Source organism: Oncorhynchus clarkii, chromosome 22 (assembly GCF_045791955.1).
Source record: "Oncorhynchus clarkii lewisi isolate Uvic-CL-2024 chromosome 22, UVic_Ocla_1.0, whole genome shotgun sequence".
NCBI lineage: Eukaryota > Metazoa > Chordata > Actinopteri > Salmoniformes > Salmonidae > Oncorhynchus > Oncorhynchus clarkii.
Window position 1 is genome coordinate 31,019,225 of NC_092168.1, and position 13,234 is coordinate 31,032,458.

The 13,234-nt window shown below is 44.3% G+C and overlaps 1 protein-coding gene across 1 annotated transcript in view; it reads left to right on the forward strand.

The window, feature by feature from the left end:
• LOC139380767 (leucine-rich repeat and calponin homology domain-containing protein 1-like) overlaps nt 1–11,935 on the forward strand; it is a 91,028-nt gene extending 79,093 nt beyond the window's left edge. Inside the window, exons 17-20 of the mRNA XM_071123779.1 lie at nt 6,453–6,562; nt 6,706–6,843; nt 6,959–7,036; nt 9,763–11,935. Of these exons, the coding sequence (XP_070979880.1) occupies nt 6,453–6,562; nt 6,706–6,843; nt 6,959–7,036; nt 9,763–10,047 (611 nt within the window). The 3' untranslated portion in view covers nt 10,048–11,935. The remainder of the gene's footprint in view (nt 1–6,452; nt 6,563–6,705; nt 6,844–6,958; nt 7,037–9,762) is intronic.
• Nucleotides 11,936–13,234: the final 1,299 nt, after the last annotated feature.

The window sequence follows — 13,234 nt, forward strand, 5'->3', positions numbered from 1 at the left end:
AGACGTAGGGAAAGGAGAGCGAACTGGAGTGTGATAACAATAGGGGTGTGAGGTGAATTCAGACTCCTAGACTGCCCAGTCTGCCTGGGTATGAATAGTGTATGCAGTAAATTCTGACCGGGTCAGTTTCTGCCTGTTTTGATTTAGTATCCATCCACCATCCATGGCACCACAAGTTATTTAGACTGGACTGAGCAGGGCTGAACTGTGCCAGTTTACTGAGAGAAATACATGCTGAGGCTGGCTGGCTCACTGACATTAACTTCTTTGAGACGATGTGAAAAAGCGCTTTTTAACTGCAGTCCATTATCATTATTTTTTATGAAGGACCAGCTACAGATAGTGTATACGTTTTTAACTTTATAACTGTCATCTCCATGACTACACTGTCTGGACCAATGACAGGATCTTGCTGTGTCATCGCTTTGGGACCAATTTGTTTGGTGAAGAAATATTCGGAAGCGTTGTTTGGTGCTAAAACTGTCCAGATGGTCTGCTTGCCTGAGCATGAGAGAGAGAAAGAGAGAGATGTTGCCCTGTAGGATACATTCATGCTGTGCCCTTCCAGAATGTTCTGAGACTCTGTGCTGTGTCCTTCCAGAATGTTCTGAATGTCTGTGCTGTGTCCTTCCAGAATGTTCTGAGAGTTTGTGCTGTGCCTGTGTGTGAGCCCAGAGTGTTAAGTTCTGAAATGTGCTAAGAGGAGGCAGTGGCTCCTTTTCTACGCTTTCCCAATCTCTCCCTCTTTCTCTCTCTGCTGTTCATTCACTCCCTTTAGGATACCCAGGAAACCCACACCACTCAGGATTAGCCTCCGATTACAACAAAATGCACAACTATCAAATCAAACTATTTGTCACATGCGCCCGAATACAACAGGTGAAGTAGACCTTACTGTGAAATGCATACTTACGAGCCCTTAACCAACAATGCAGTTCAAGAAATAGAGTTAAGAAAATATTTTCGAAATAACATAAAAAAATAAATAAAAGTAACACAATAAAATAACAATAACAAGCCTATATACAGGGGGTACTGAGTCATTGTGCGGGGGTACAGGTTAGTCGAGGTAATTTGTACATGTAGGGAGGGGTAAAGTGACTATGCATAGATAATAAACAGCGAGTAGCAGCAGTGTAAACACAAAGGGGGTCAATGTAAATAGTCCGGGTGGCCATTTGATTAATTGTTCAGCAGTCTTATGGCTTGAGGGTAGAAGCTGTTAAGGAGCCTTTAGGACCTAGACTTGGCGCTCCGATACCACTTGCCGTGCGGTAGCAGAGAGAACAGTCTATGACTTGGGTGACTGGAGTCTTTGACCATTTTTTGGGCTTTCCTCTGACACCGCCTGGTATAGATGTCCTGGATGGCTGGAAGCTTGGCCCCAGTGATGTAGTGGGCCGTTCGCACTACCCTCTGCCTTGCAGTCGGAGGCCGAGCAGTTGCCATACCAGGCAGCGATGCAACCATGCTGTCAATGGTGCAGCTGTAGAACCTTTTGAGGATCTGAGGATCCATGCCAAATCTTTTCAGTCTCCTGAGGGGGAATAGGTTTTGTCATGCCCTCTTCCCGACTGTCTTGGTGTGCTTCGACCATGTTAGTTTGTTGGTGATGTGGACACCAAGGAACTTGAAGCTCTCAACCTGCTCCACTGCAGCCCCGTCGATGAGAATGGAGGCGTGCTCAGTCCTCTTTTTCCTGTAGTCCAAGATCAGCTCCTTTTGTCTTGCTCACGTTGAGGGAGAGCTTATTGTCTTGGCACCACACTGTCAGGTCTCTGACCTCCTCCCTATAGGCTGTCTCATCATTGATGGTGATCAGGCCTACCACTGTTGTGTTGTCAGCAAACTTAATTAATGATGGTGTTGGAGTCGTGGGTGAACAGGGAGTACAGAGGGGGACTGAGCATGCACCCCTGAGGGGTCCGCATCATGGGCGCTCTCATGTGTGTCAGGGTTGTTCTCAATTCAGAATTTAATTGAGAATGCCTCATAAATGAAAATGTTTTTGTTGTTTTTATTTCACCTTTATTTAACCAGGTAGGCTAGTTGAGAACAAGTTCTCATTTACAACTGTGACCTGGCCAAGATAAAGCAAAGCGGTGCGACACAAACAACAACACAGAGTTGCACATGGAATAAACAAGCGTACAGTCAATAATACAATAGGGGGAAAAAGTCTATATACAGTGTGTGCAAATGGCGTGAGGAGGTAAGGCAATAAATAGGCCATAGTAGCGAAGTAATTACAATTTAGCAAATTAAACCTGGAGTGATAGATGAGCAGATGGTGATGTGCAAGTAGAAATACTGGTGTGCAAAAAAGCAGAAAAGTAAGTAAAGACTTTATGGGCATGAGGTAGGTAGATTGGGTGGGCTATTTACAGATGGGCTATGTACAGCTGCAGCGATCGGTTAGCTGCTCAGATAGCTGATGTTTAAAGTTAGTGAGGGAAATATAAGTCTTCAGCTTCAGCGATTTTTGCCATTTTTTCTAGTCATTGGCATCAGAGAACTGGAAGGAAAGGCAGCCAAAGGAGGTGTTGGCTTTGGGGATGACCAGTGAGATGTACCTGCTGGAGCGCATGCTATGGGTGGGTGTTGTTATCGTGACCAGTGAGCTGAGATAATGCGGCGCTTTACCTAGCATAGACTTATAGATGACCTGGAGCCAGTGGGTCTGGCCACGAATATGTAGCAAGGGCCGGCTGACTAGAGCATACAGGTTGCAGGGGTGGTTGGTATAAGGGGCTTTGGTGACAAAACGGATGGCACTGTGATAGACTGCATCCAGTTTGCTGAGTAGAGTATTGGAAGCTATTTTGTAAATGACATCGCCGAAGTCGAGGATCGGTAGGATAGTCAGTTTTATGAGGGTATGTTTAGAGGCGTGAGTGAAGGAGGCTTTGTTTGCGAAATAGGATTTAAATAGATTTAATTTTGGATTGGAGATGTTTAATATGAGTTTGGAAGGAGAGTTTGCAGTCTAGCCAGACACCTAGGTAAATTCAATTCTTGAATTTGAACTGAGGTAGTAAACAGGATACAGTCAAATTTGAATTAAAGGAAATGTTATTGTATTCAGTGAAATTCTACTACCTCTTCTATTCTATATTAGGTGAAGTCTATGTACACCTGAGTGGTGCAGCTGTCTTAAGGCACTGCATCTCAGTGCTAGATGCGTCACTACAGACCCTGATTAGATTCCAGGCTGTATCACAACCGGCCGTGATTGGGAGTACCATAGACACCCCACAATTGGCTGAGCATCGTTAGGGTTTGGCCGTCATTGTAAATATCAATAGGTTCTTAAATGACTTGCCTAGTTGAAAATATATACACTGAGCACACCCCCTTTTGCCCTCAGAACAGCCTCAATTTGTCGGAGCATGGACTCTACAAGGTGTCAAAACCATTCCTCAGGGATTCTGGCCCTTGTTGACTTCAATGCTCCCAACAGTTATGTCAAGTTGGCTGGATGTCCTTTAGGTTGTGGACCATTCTTCATACACATGGGAAACTGTCAAGCGTGAAAAACGCAGCAGTGTTTCGGTTCTTGACACAAACCAGTGTGCCTAGCACCTACTACCATACTCCGCTCAAAGGCACTTTGGCACACACACAATCCATGTCTCAGTTGTCTGAAGGCTTAAAAATCCTTCTTTAACCTGTTTCATCCCCTTCATCTAGAATGATTGAAGTGGATTTAACAAGTGACATCAATAATGTGTCGTAGCTTTCACCTGGATTCACCTGGTCAGTCTGTCATGGACAGAGCAGGTGTTCTTAATGTTTTGTACATCTTTTACATAAAACATCACACATGTCATTATATTGATTTGCACTGAATTACATTCTACTTCCTGTTACTCAAATTCACATTGATTCAATTCGATTTTCAACTCATCAGTTGAATGTGAGTAAATTCCCAGATTCAGAATTGAGCATAATCCTGGTGTGTGAGTTGTTGATGGGGTAGTCAGTGAATGCCAGGCAGCCTCTGTTTCTCCATCTGTGTAAAAGTGACTGCCAGCCTGTCAGTATGGGCCTCTAAGGACCAAACATTATCAGAGAGAGAAGGGGAGAAAGGGGGAGGAGCTTATCATGTCCTAATTAATTAACTCCTGTGTTTTATCACTGCGTGACCAGCTTTAAGATGAGTGACCAGCTTTAAGATGAGTCCCTGGTGTCATAAACCGTTATTGTTATTGTCAGGGCCAGGAACAGCTGAAGGAGGGTTGAGTTAAATCATTCCCCCATGCTATATTGTGACTGGCTGTATCTACGAACCCCCTCGTCTAGTCAATGTTCTGCTGCCCTAGTATGAGACCTCTGTGTGTTTACAATAATTGACATATCTGTGCTTCCTCTCTACATGATCACGTCTCATTCTGTTATTGAATGTTCCCCTCCCTAGCCACATTCACACCCTCTATAATAGTCAACACCCTGTTCTGTCTATGGCGATGGAGGAGTGATCGCCCCTCTCTACTCTATATCAGCCTTTCATGCTTCTGGATGAGGCCTGTGTGTGTGTTTATCTCTAACTTCCTACTGGGATAGCCCCTCAAGGAGCCATTGCCCCTGTAAGAGATGGTCAGATAGGGCCAACGTTATTAAAGTCTAGTGTGAATACTTTAAAAATGCAATCTCCTTTCCTTTTCCCCAAGCGTGGGTTGAAATGGCCAGTGACTCTTGGGCTCCCCCATGTGATGTGACTTTGTACCACAAGGCAGAGCTACAGAATGTGTTCCATGTAGTGGTGTGTCACTGTGCTGTATATGGAGGCTGTTGCAAGGGAGATTTATGACTAGAATATAGGCCACAGACTTAGCAAATTATTAACTTCTATGTTGTAGAACGATGGCTGTAACATGTGATCAGAGGCCAAGGCTGTTTCTCTTTTACACACACACACACACACACACACACACACACACACACACACACACACACACACACACACACACACACACACACACACACACTCCTCTGAATACATTTCCTCCTCCCACACTTTAAAACAAATGCTTCATTTCCTCTAATGCGTTTTCTTTGTTATACCTATGCATACCAGTTAAAGTGGTTTTATGAATATATTACAAACAGAGAAGACTTCTGTTTTTATGAGTACAATAACACAAAACAAATAAATATGCTCCATTGTCAAGCCTCTTCAAATCTCCTGTCAGTTGCTGTAGTTCCTGGAGGGGTCATGCTATCTGTTGGTATGCAGGATTGACTAAGTGGGACGTCTGAGGGGAAACCAATTTTCCACATTCAATCTTCCTGCAGACAGCTGCTTTCATGACAATGAAGGCAGCCCAGAGCCCAGCACTGTAGGGTGCATCTGGATATGAATAAGGGGTTATGCAAGCATGCAGTAACAATAGCTACATATCCATTTGTAAGAGAAAGTGTGATTTCGGTGTCAGTGAAATATTGCAGTATGCATTTACACTACATGACCAAAAGTGTGTGGACACCTGCTCATCTCATTCCATAATCATGGTCATTAATATGGAGTTGGTCCCCTTATTGCTGCTACAACAGCCTCTACTCTTCTGGGAAGGCTTTTCACTAGATGTTGGAACATTGCTGCGGGGACTTGCTTCCATTAAGGCCCCAAGAGCATTAGTGTGGTCAGGCACGGATGTTGGGTGATTAAGCATGGCTCGCAGTCGGCGTTCCAATTCATCCCAAAGGTGTTCAATGGGGTTGAGGTCAGGCCAGCCAAGTTCTTCCACACCGATCTCAACAAACCATTTCTTTATGGACCTCGCTTTGTGCACAGGAGCATTGTCCTGCTGAAAAAGGAAAGGGCCTTCCCCAAACTGTTGCCACAAAGTTGGAAGTGCAGAATCGTCTAGGATGTCATTTTATGCTGTGGCTTTAAGATTTCCCTTCACTAGAACTAAGGGACCTAGCCCGAACCATGAAAAACAGCGCTAGACCATTAATCCTCCTCCACCAAACTTTTCAGTTGGCACTATGTATTCTGGCAGGTAGTGTTCTCCTTGCATCCGCCAAACCCAGATTCATCCGTCGGACTGCCAGATGGTGAAGCGTAATTCATCACCCCAGAAAACGTGCTTTCACTGCTCCAGAGTCCAACGGCGGCAAGCTTTACACCACTCAAGCTGAAGCTCGGCATTGCGCATGGTGATCTTAGGCTTGTGTGCTGCTGCTCGGCCATGGTACACCTGTCAACAACGGGTTTGGCTGGAATAGCCGAATCCACTCATTTGAAGGGGTGTCCACATACTTGTTTATACAGTATAGTGTATTTAGGCTACAGTGTGTGCTTTTATAGGTGTGAAATGCATACTAGCATGTGTTTGTGTGCGTGGGTCTGAATGTAAGTGTACTGTACAGTATGTGTAAGTGTTAGTTGCTGAGCTCCCTGTCTAACGGCTGACCTGTTGTTCTCTCCTCCGGCCTGTTGGGGGTAGTGTTCCTGAGGACCCATAAGAGTCTGGAGTCTGTGGATCCTCAGTTCACCATGAGGAGGAAGATGGAACAGCTGAGAGAAGAGCTGGAGCTGATGGAACAACTCAGAGAGGTGAGAGCTTCTCTGTCAATCTCTTTCTCTCCCTCACTCTCGTCTGGAAGTCAACTCCCCATCCAGGATATGTTATGTCCTCGGTTTGTGCATGTGTTACGGTGTATGTTTTGACCCCTCTTACCCCTCCTGTCTTCCCTCAGAGTATAGAGAGCAGACTGAAGGTGGCTCTTCCTGAAGACCTGGGCTCCTCCCTCATGGACGGGGTGGTGCTCTGCCATCTGGCTAATCACATTCGCCCACGCTCCGTGGCCAGCATCCATGTGCCCTCGTCCGCTGTGGTACGTCTGGGGGTCAATGAGGGGTTGAAGAGGGATAAGTAGGAATGGGTGATTCTTTGTGTTATAGACAGTTATAGTCTGTGTTGAGCTATGTGTTCTATGTGTGACTCCATAGCCCAAACTCAGCATGGCCAAGTGTCGGAGGAACGTGGAGAACTTCCTGGATGCCTGTAGGAAGATGGGCGTTCCCGAGGTGAGACACTCCTGTCAGTTAGATAGTGGCACCTTGACCCTGAATCAGCCACTCTATTTCAGATTCACCTGTTAGAGTTGGGATTTGACTGAAGGAAACTGATCCTTGATCTGTTAAGTTTGAATAAATGCTACAGTGGATCATTGGGGTTGGAATCTAGTTGTGGGTGGGCTGATTAGGGATCAGTGAAGCAAACAGCCTGTAGAGGACACAGATACGAAACACACTAGAATGGAGCATCAGAAAGGGCTAGATGCTAGTGCTGGGATGAAACTGGACCATTTGACAAGTCTACAACTTCTTTAGGTTATACAGTAATACTTAGTTCTCGGATATGTATTTGACATTGGGACCAAACCCCTTTTATAATCATCACCTTTAAACAATCTTCCCAGTCAGAGCACAGAGTTTGATCCCAGAACTGGCACCTCCCACTACCTCCTCTGAAAGAGAGAGAGAAAGTTATGACACAAACATTAGAGCTGCATCATCATCATTACACTGGACTGTACAGGCTTTGGGCTTCCTCTATGGTGTACCAAATGACCAGTGGTACACTTTTAAACTTTGACCCGGCTCTTGCCTGTTTCTGACCCCAGCGTGTGCCAAAGACAAAAATTAGTTTAACGGGAGCTGGTGTGCTCATGTCATTTACTTGACTAAAACATTTTGTGTGTGTATGGGTTGGTAACATAGGACTTGGCGACTGCACTTCCTGAGTTGGATCATTAAGAAATGCTGATGACACCAAGTCAAACCAACTTTGCCATGGTTGCACACCAGCTGGCTGAAACTAATTGGCTAAATTATTTGTCTAACTCCTCACACCTGTGAACACTCATTAAGAAATGCTAGCAACCATGGCTGAATTCAAACGTGAATTGGTGTGACCGTGAACCAATTCACGTTTGAATTCAGCCATGGTTGCTAGCATTTCTTAATGAGTGTTCACAGGTGTGAGGAGTTAGACAAATAATTTTGCCAATTAGCTTCAGCCAGCTGGTGTGCAACCGTGGCAAAGTTGGTTTGACTTTGGATAGCCTATCTCTAGGGATAGTTAGGGACCATCAATAATTACACAATGTAAATGGGGCAATATTTTCATGTTGGACATCTTTTAGTTGTCTCATCGAATGCTTTCAATATTTGTATACCACTTTTTACAATTTATAGTTGGTTTGAGGTTTAAGTCATTGAAATTTGGAGCTATTGACCTTTTAAAATATTGTCTCAAGTACATTGTGTAATTTACTGATGGTCCCTAACTAGCCCCAAAGGGATATTGAATTTCAAACCAAATTGATCATCAGGGCATTAAGATCGGTCTTGTGCAGCTGCGCTCCGAATTGATGGTTACTTGGGTGCTGTGGGAATGTGGGTAGGATTAAAATAAACCCAACCCACAGAAAACTGTTACAGTACCCTTAATTCCGTGACATACGATTATTTCCTATCATCTTTATGACCAACATTATCCTGTTTACACTTTGTAGTCAATTTTGACACTAGAATAGATGTTTTTGACTCCTTTCGATGCCACATAGGCCATTTTCAAAACGATAAGTTTCATTTTAGGGACAATCGCTCTTTAATAAGTGTGCTTGTGTGTGAGTATCAAATTGGCCCAGTGACCCTAGCTCCTCGTTGCTATGTGATTGCTCCTTTTAGTAAATATATTCAATAATTATGACCATTATTTCTGTCGCCCAGTGATTACATATACAGTAGCAGTGGGACACATTCTTTGGTCATACCCTAGTATAGTAACCACAGCTGTGATTGTGTTTAAAGGATTCTCTCTTCACTCAATGAGCCTGGTCGAAACCTCACACTACAAAAGTTGCCTTTCAGTCACTGTGTTTGAGTAGCCTGATGGGACTGTACATTAGAATGCAAAGTATCACCATTACCAACAGTGAGACCGTCTGAGACCTCTTGGCTGCTTCCTTAGACCTCCTGCTTGCTTGCTGTTGCTAGTCTGGTTTTGCTTGTGTAACCTGGCCCTAGCCAACTTGTAATCCTACTGCTTGCTGGCTGAAATGTCGCTGCCTCACTGAAACAGGTGCTTTATGCTGGATTGAAAGCTAATGCTAGCAAATGCAAGTGAAGGTGTAGCTGGCAGACACCGACCGCACCCTCATTGCTCCTAACGCTCCACACCACAGCATGGCCTGCTTTCTGAAAGAGAGATAGAGTTCAGTCTCAGTTTGATAAAATGAGTAAGTCACACACTCTCTCTCAAAAAGCAGCCCTGCACATTGCCCTGGTAACCCACGCCTGCGCAGCCCTGCACAAAAAACACACACCTTGACCCCTGACCTCGATTCCCACTGGTTAACATCCTGCTTTGTTTCTCTCTGTTCTGTTTTCCTGCCGGACCACCCTCTATCTTCCTTCTCTTCTTCTCCCCTGAATCCCCTCCCCTTATTTCTCTTTTCTTGGCACTCCCTTCCCATTTTCTTCCTCTTCTTTGTTCTGGTATTTTTTCTCCTATGTGTTGTTCTTCCCCCTCATTATTCTCCTCCACTTCTATCTGGCTGTATTTCTCTTCTTCATCCACAAAATTCTTTGATGTTCCTATGTGAGCCCCTTCCTTTCTATCTTTATCATTCTCTTCCCCCCATTCTCCATTCATCCCTCCAACTTCTTTTCCTTTTTCCAATCCTTCTCCCTTCACCTTCATTTACATTGTATGTTACCTCCTCCGCTCCTCTTTGGGCCCTCAGTCGTCCCTCTGCTCAGCATATGACATCATCCAGTGTCACCTGCGGCCGATCCGTGTCACCGTGTGTGCCCTGGTCGCCATGGAGACCCCCACAGAGGGGAGGAACTCAGACAGACAGGGGGAGGACCCGAGTCCAAACCCAAGCCCTGCCCCAGTGGTGTCTACACAGGTCGCCTTGGTTCCGTCTCCCGCCTGGCAGCCCTGGGACCTGATTGGCTCGAGCCTAGTACATGTGTTCTGTCTCCTCCTGCTATTTGTGGCCTATAGCTGGAGCGAGCTGACGTAATGCCACCTGTCAATCTCCTGTCAAAGCCCCCCCTCCTGCATGTGCCAACACATCTCCGTCCGCAATCCTCCTCCTCTTTCTTCAACCTCGTTTCTGTGCTCTTCTTCTCTGCCCAGAAAAAGCTGCTGACTCACTCACCTAATGTGTCTCTCAGACACACTTTTATTCATGCACACATTACAGATGCACACCAATAAACTCCAATAAATACCAACTCACAACCTTACACACATGCATTCATATACTGTCCCCATCAATACTGCACATTCCAACTGTTGAAAGAATCCTGGAGCTTGTACACAAGGGGTTTACCGGAAGACTCTTTACAACTCTTTGGCCAATGTGTCAAATCAAGCCTATCATGTTGGACTCTTGGCTTTATTAATGCCCTCTGGGTTCACAGACCGGGTTGTATGGGGTCATACACTGTCTCTTGGTTCCATACAGCCTATCTAGTTTGGGTCCAGGTAAGCACAGATCATTAATAGGGTTCCTCTATCAAGCTGGATCTTGGCACTTTTTTGTAGCATTGGTTTCTCTCTTCAAGACACATCAAATACAGGTACAATACTGTCTGCTCAAAGGAAATAGTAAAGCTCAATAGTGATGCCATCTATGACACAAAGACACAACAAACAGTGTATCAGTTTGGACCTAATAAACACACCACTTATGACTAGACTGTAAAATGTCACTACAGAACACTGCCACTAAATAAGGTTCAATAATCACGTCACTACGGCACATCTTTACCACCCGACCATCTACAGGTAACTACCAAAATAATGGAAAGGCTTGAGTAAATGATGGATACAAAATATATTGAAAGCAGATGCTTCCACACAGGTGTGGTTCCTGAGTTAATTAAGCAATTAACATCCCATAGGGTCATGTATAAAAAGGCTAGACAGGCCATTATTTTGGCTACTATGGCGATGTCCCCATAGGATGACAGAGCACAAGTGATCACTGATTGGTTTGATGAGCATGAAAACGATGTAAACCATATGCCATGGCAATCTCACTCCCCAGATCTCAATCAAATTTAACACTTGTGGGAGATTCTGGAGCGGCGCCTGAGACAGCGTTTTCCACCACCATCAACAAAACCCCAAATTATGACGTTTTTTTTGGAATAATGGTGACGCATCCCTCCAATAGAGTTCCAGACAGTTGTAGAATCTATGCCAAGGTGCATTGAAGTTGTTCTGGCTCGTGATGGCCCAACACCCGATTAAGACCCTTTATGTTGGCGTTTCCTTTATTTTGGAAGTTACCTGTACGTAACTTTCATATCGCTATAGTTGATTTACCCTGGGGGAGTTACATGACTACAGTATGTAGAAGTTTTGGGCCGACTATTGTATTATTGTCGTGGTTCAGACTGTAGACTTATTTTCTTACTTTAAAACCTCATGAAGATACATTGGATGGAAGTTTATTTTACCCAGCGACTGCAATTGGTACGCCATTATACTATTAGTTCTGTGTGTTTTAACTCAGCCATTGCTGTGAGGCTTTATAATGACTTGTATATCTGATGGTGTGAATGGAACTGGTAATAAATGTACAGTTACCACCTCTCCTATTTTGTGTTGCTGTTCTCTGAAGGATGATGCTGTTCAGATTCTTCATAATGCTTATCCAACATACTCCTACACACACCTGTACTGTCTATGTTCCCTCATCACCATCGTTGCATTGAAAGGTCTTGATTTACTTGTTTTGTCTGTCCCACTCATTCCCGATCTCCTCCCCCCACTCTGTTTGTCTCTTCTATGTGGATCCTCCACAGGATAAGCTGTGTCTGCCTCATCACATACTAGAGGAGAAGGGTATGATAAAGGTGAGCATGACAGTCCAGGCGCTGGTGGATGAAACTTCAACCAAGCAGGCTCTCTTCACGTGAGAGGGAAGAAGACCAACACACCAACATAGACACACCACTTTGTCAAAGTGAACCAACACAAGTTGCCATCATGCCTTTTCCAAAGGACTGTAGCCTATATCTCAGTCTTCCTTTCGTGATTCTTACAACCAGGGTTTGAAGTTACACATTGATGCGTGGGGCACCCTGACATTCAAAGCTGACAGGGGTGTCCACATTGATGGTTTTTAATTCTTACGAGAGCATCCAGCAGCCTTGGACACTCCTGTAGCTTGAACCCTGCCTACAACAGCTTCTAGAATGCTGCACCGTGTATGACTATGCATTTCACCCCTCTATTCCTAAGGCCAGGTATATCACCCTCAGTATTGAGAATAAACACCAGACACTCCAGTGTAGCGATCTCTCTGCTACAGCTTCCCTATTTCAAGATATTTACAATGAACATGACTGAGAGTATACATTGAAAATAATCCCCCAAATATTTCACTAATAGGTAATATATTTTAGGTTTAGTTCTGTATATTGTATTATGTTTTACTTTTAAATGGATCTCTCACCACCTCTGTAGGGGTTGAAGTATTGTCTTAACATTATGGGAACATTGTGTTTTGGTTGTTGAATCAGGAGTGGTTGTGGGTATGTAACTCAGGGTAGGTGTGGGCTTACTACACTGTCATGCTTCATTCTGTAGCCTGCTTCTCGGTCTATGGTATCACTCTAACATTGTGTGTGTGCCTGACTGCATGCGTGCGTGTCAAAGAGAGTGACAGGAGTCATAGTTAGCCAGAATGAAAAAGGTTTGCATTCCCTAGTACATTGTATACTGCTAAATAACCTTGAAGCGTGGGGTGATGCTGACCATGCTAGGTGGTAATGTAGGACCTACAATGTTAGCGTTTAAAAGTAACTGATACATTCACTGATTTAGAGACTGTTAGCAGTATCTGAAGAGTTGATGCTTGAGCACCCAATATCCCACAAAACAGCAGAACACTCCAAAATAAGAATACTAAGTGTGTGTGAGTGAGCAATGGTGTTGGGTTTTGTATTGTACAGATATGCATTTTAGACAGCTTGGTATCCAAAGCATAAGCTTTAGCAGTAAAAACAAACAATGTTTCACTGGATAGATTTGACAGTTGCCAAAACTAAACTGTTTTTTCAGAGCACTTGAGACAGCAATTCATTAAAGCTAGAATCCTTAATTGAAACAATGACAGAGGCCACCCCACCTCTGTTTTGGTAAAAAGCTGAGGGATGGGCCTGAATAAATGTAACCACTCTCAAATTCATAGA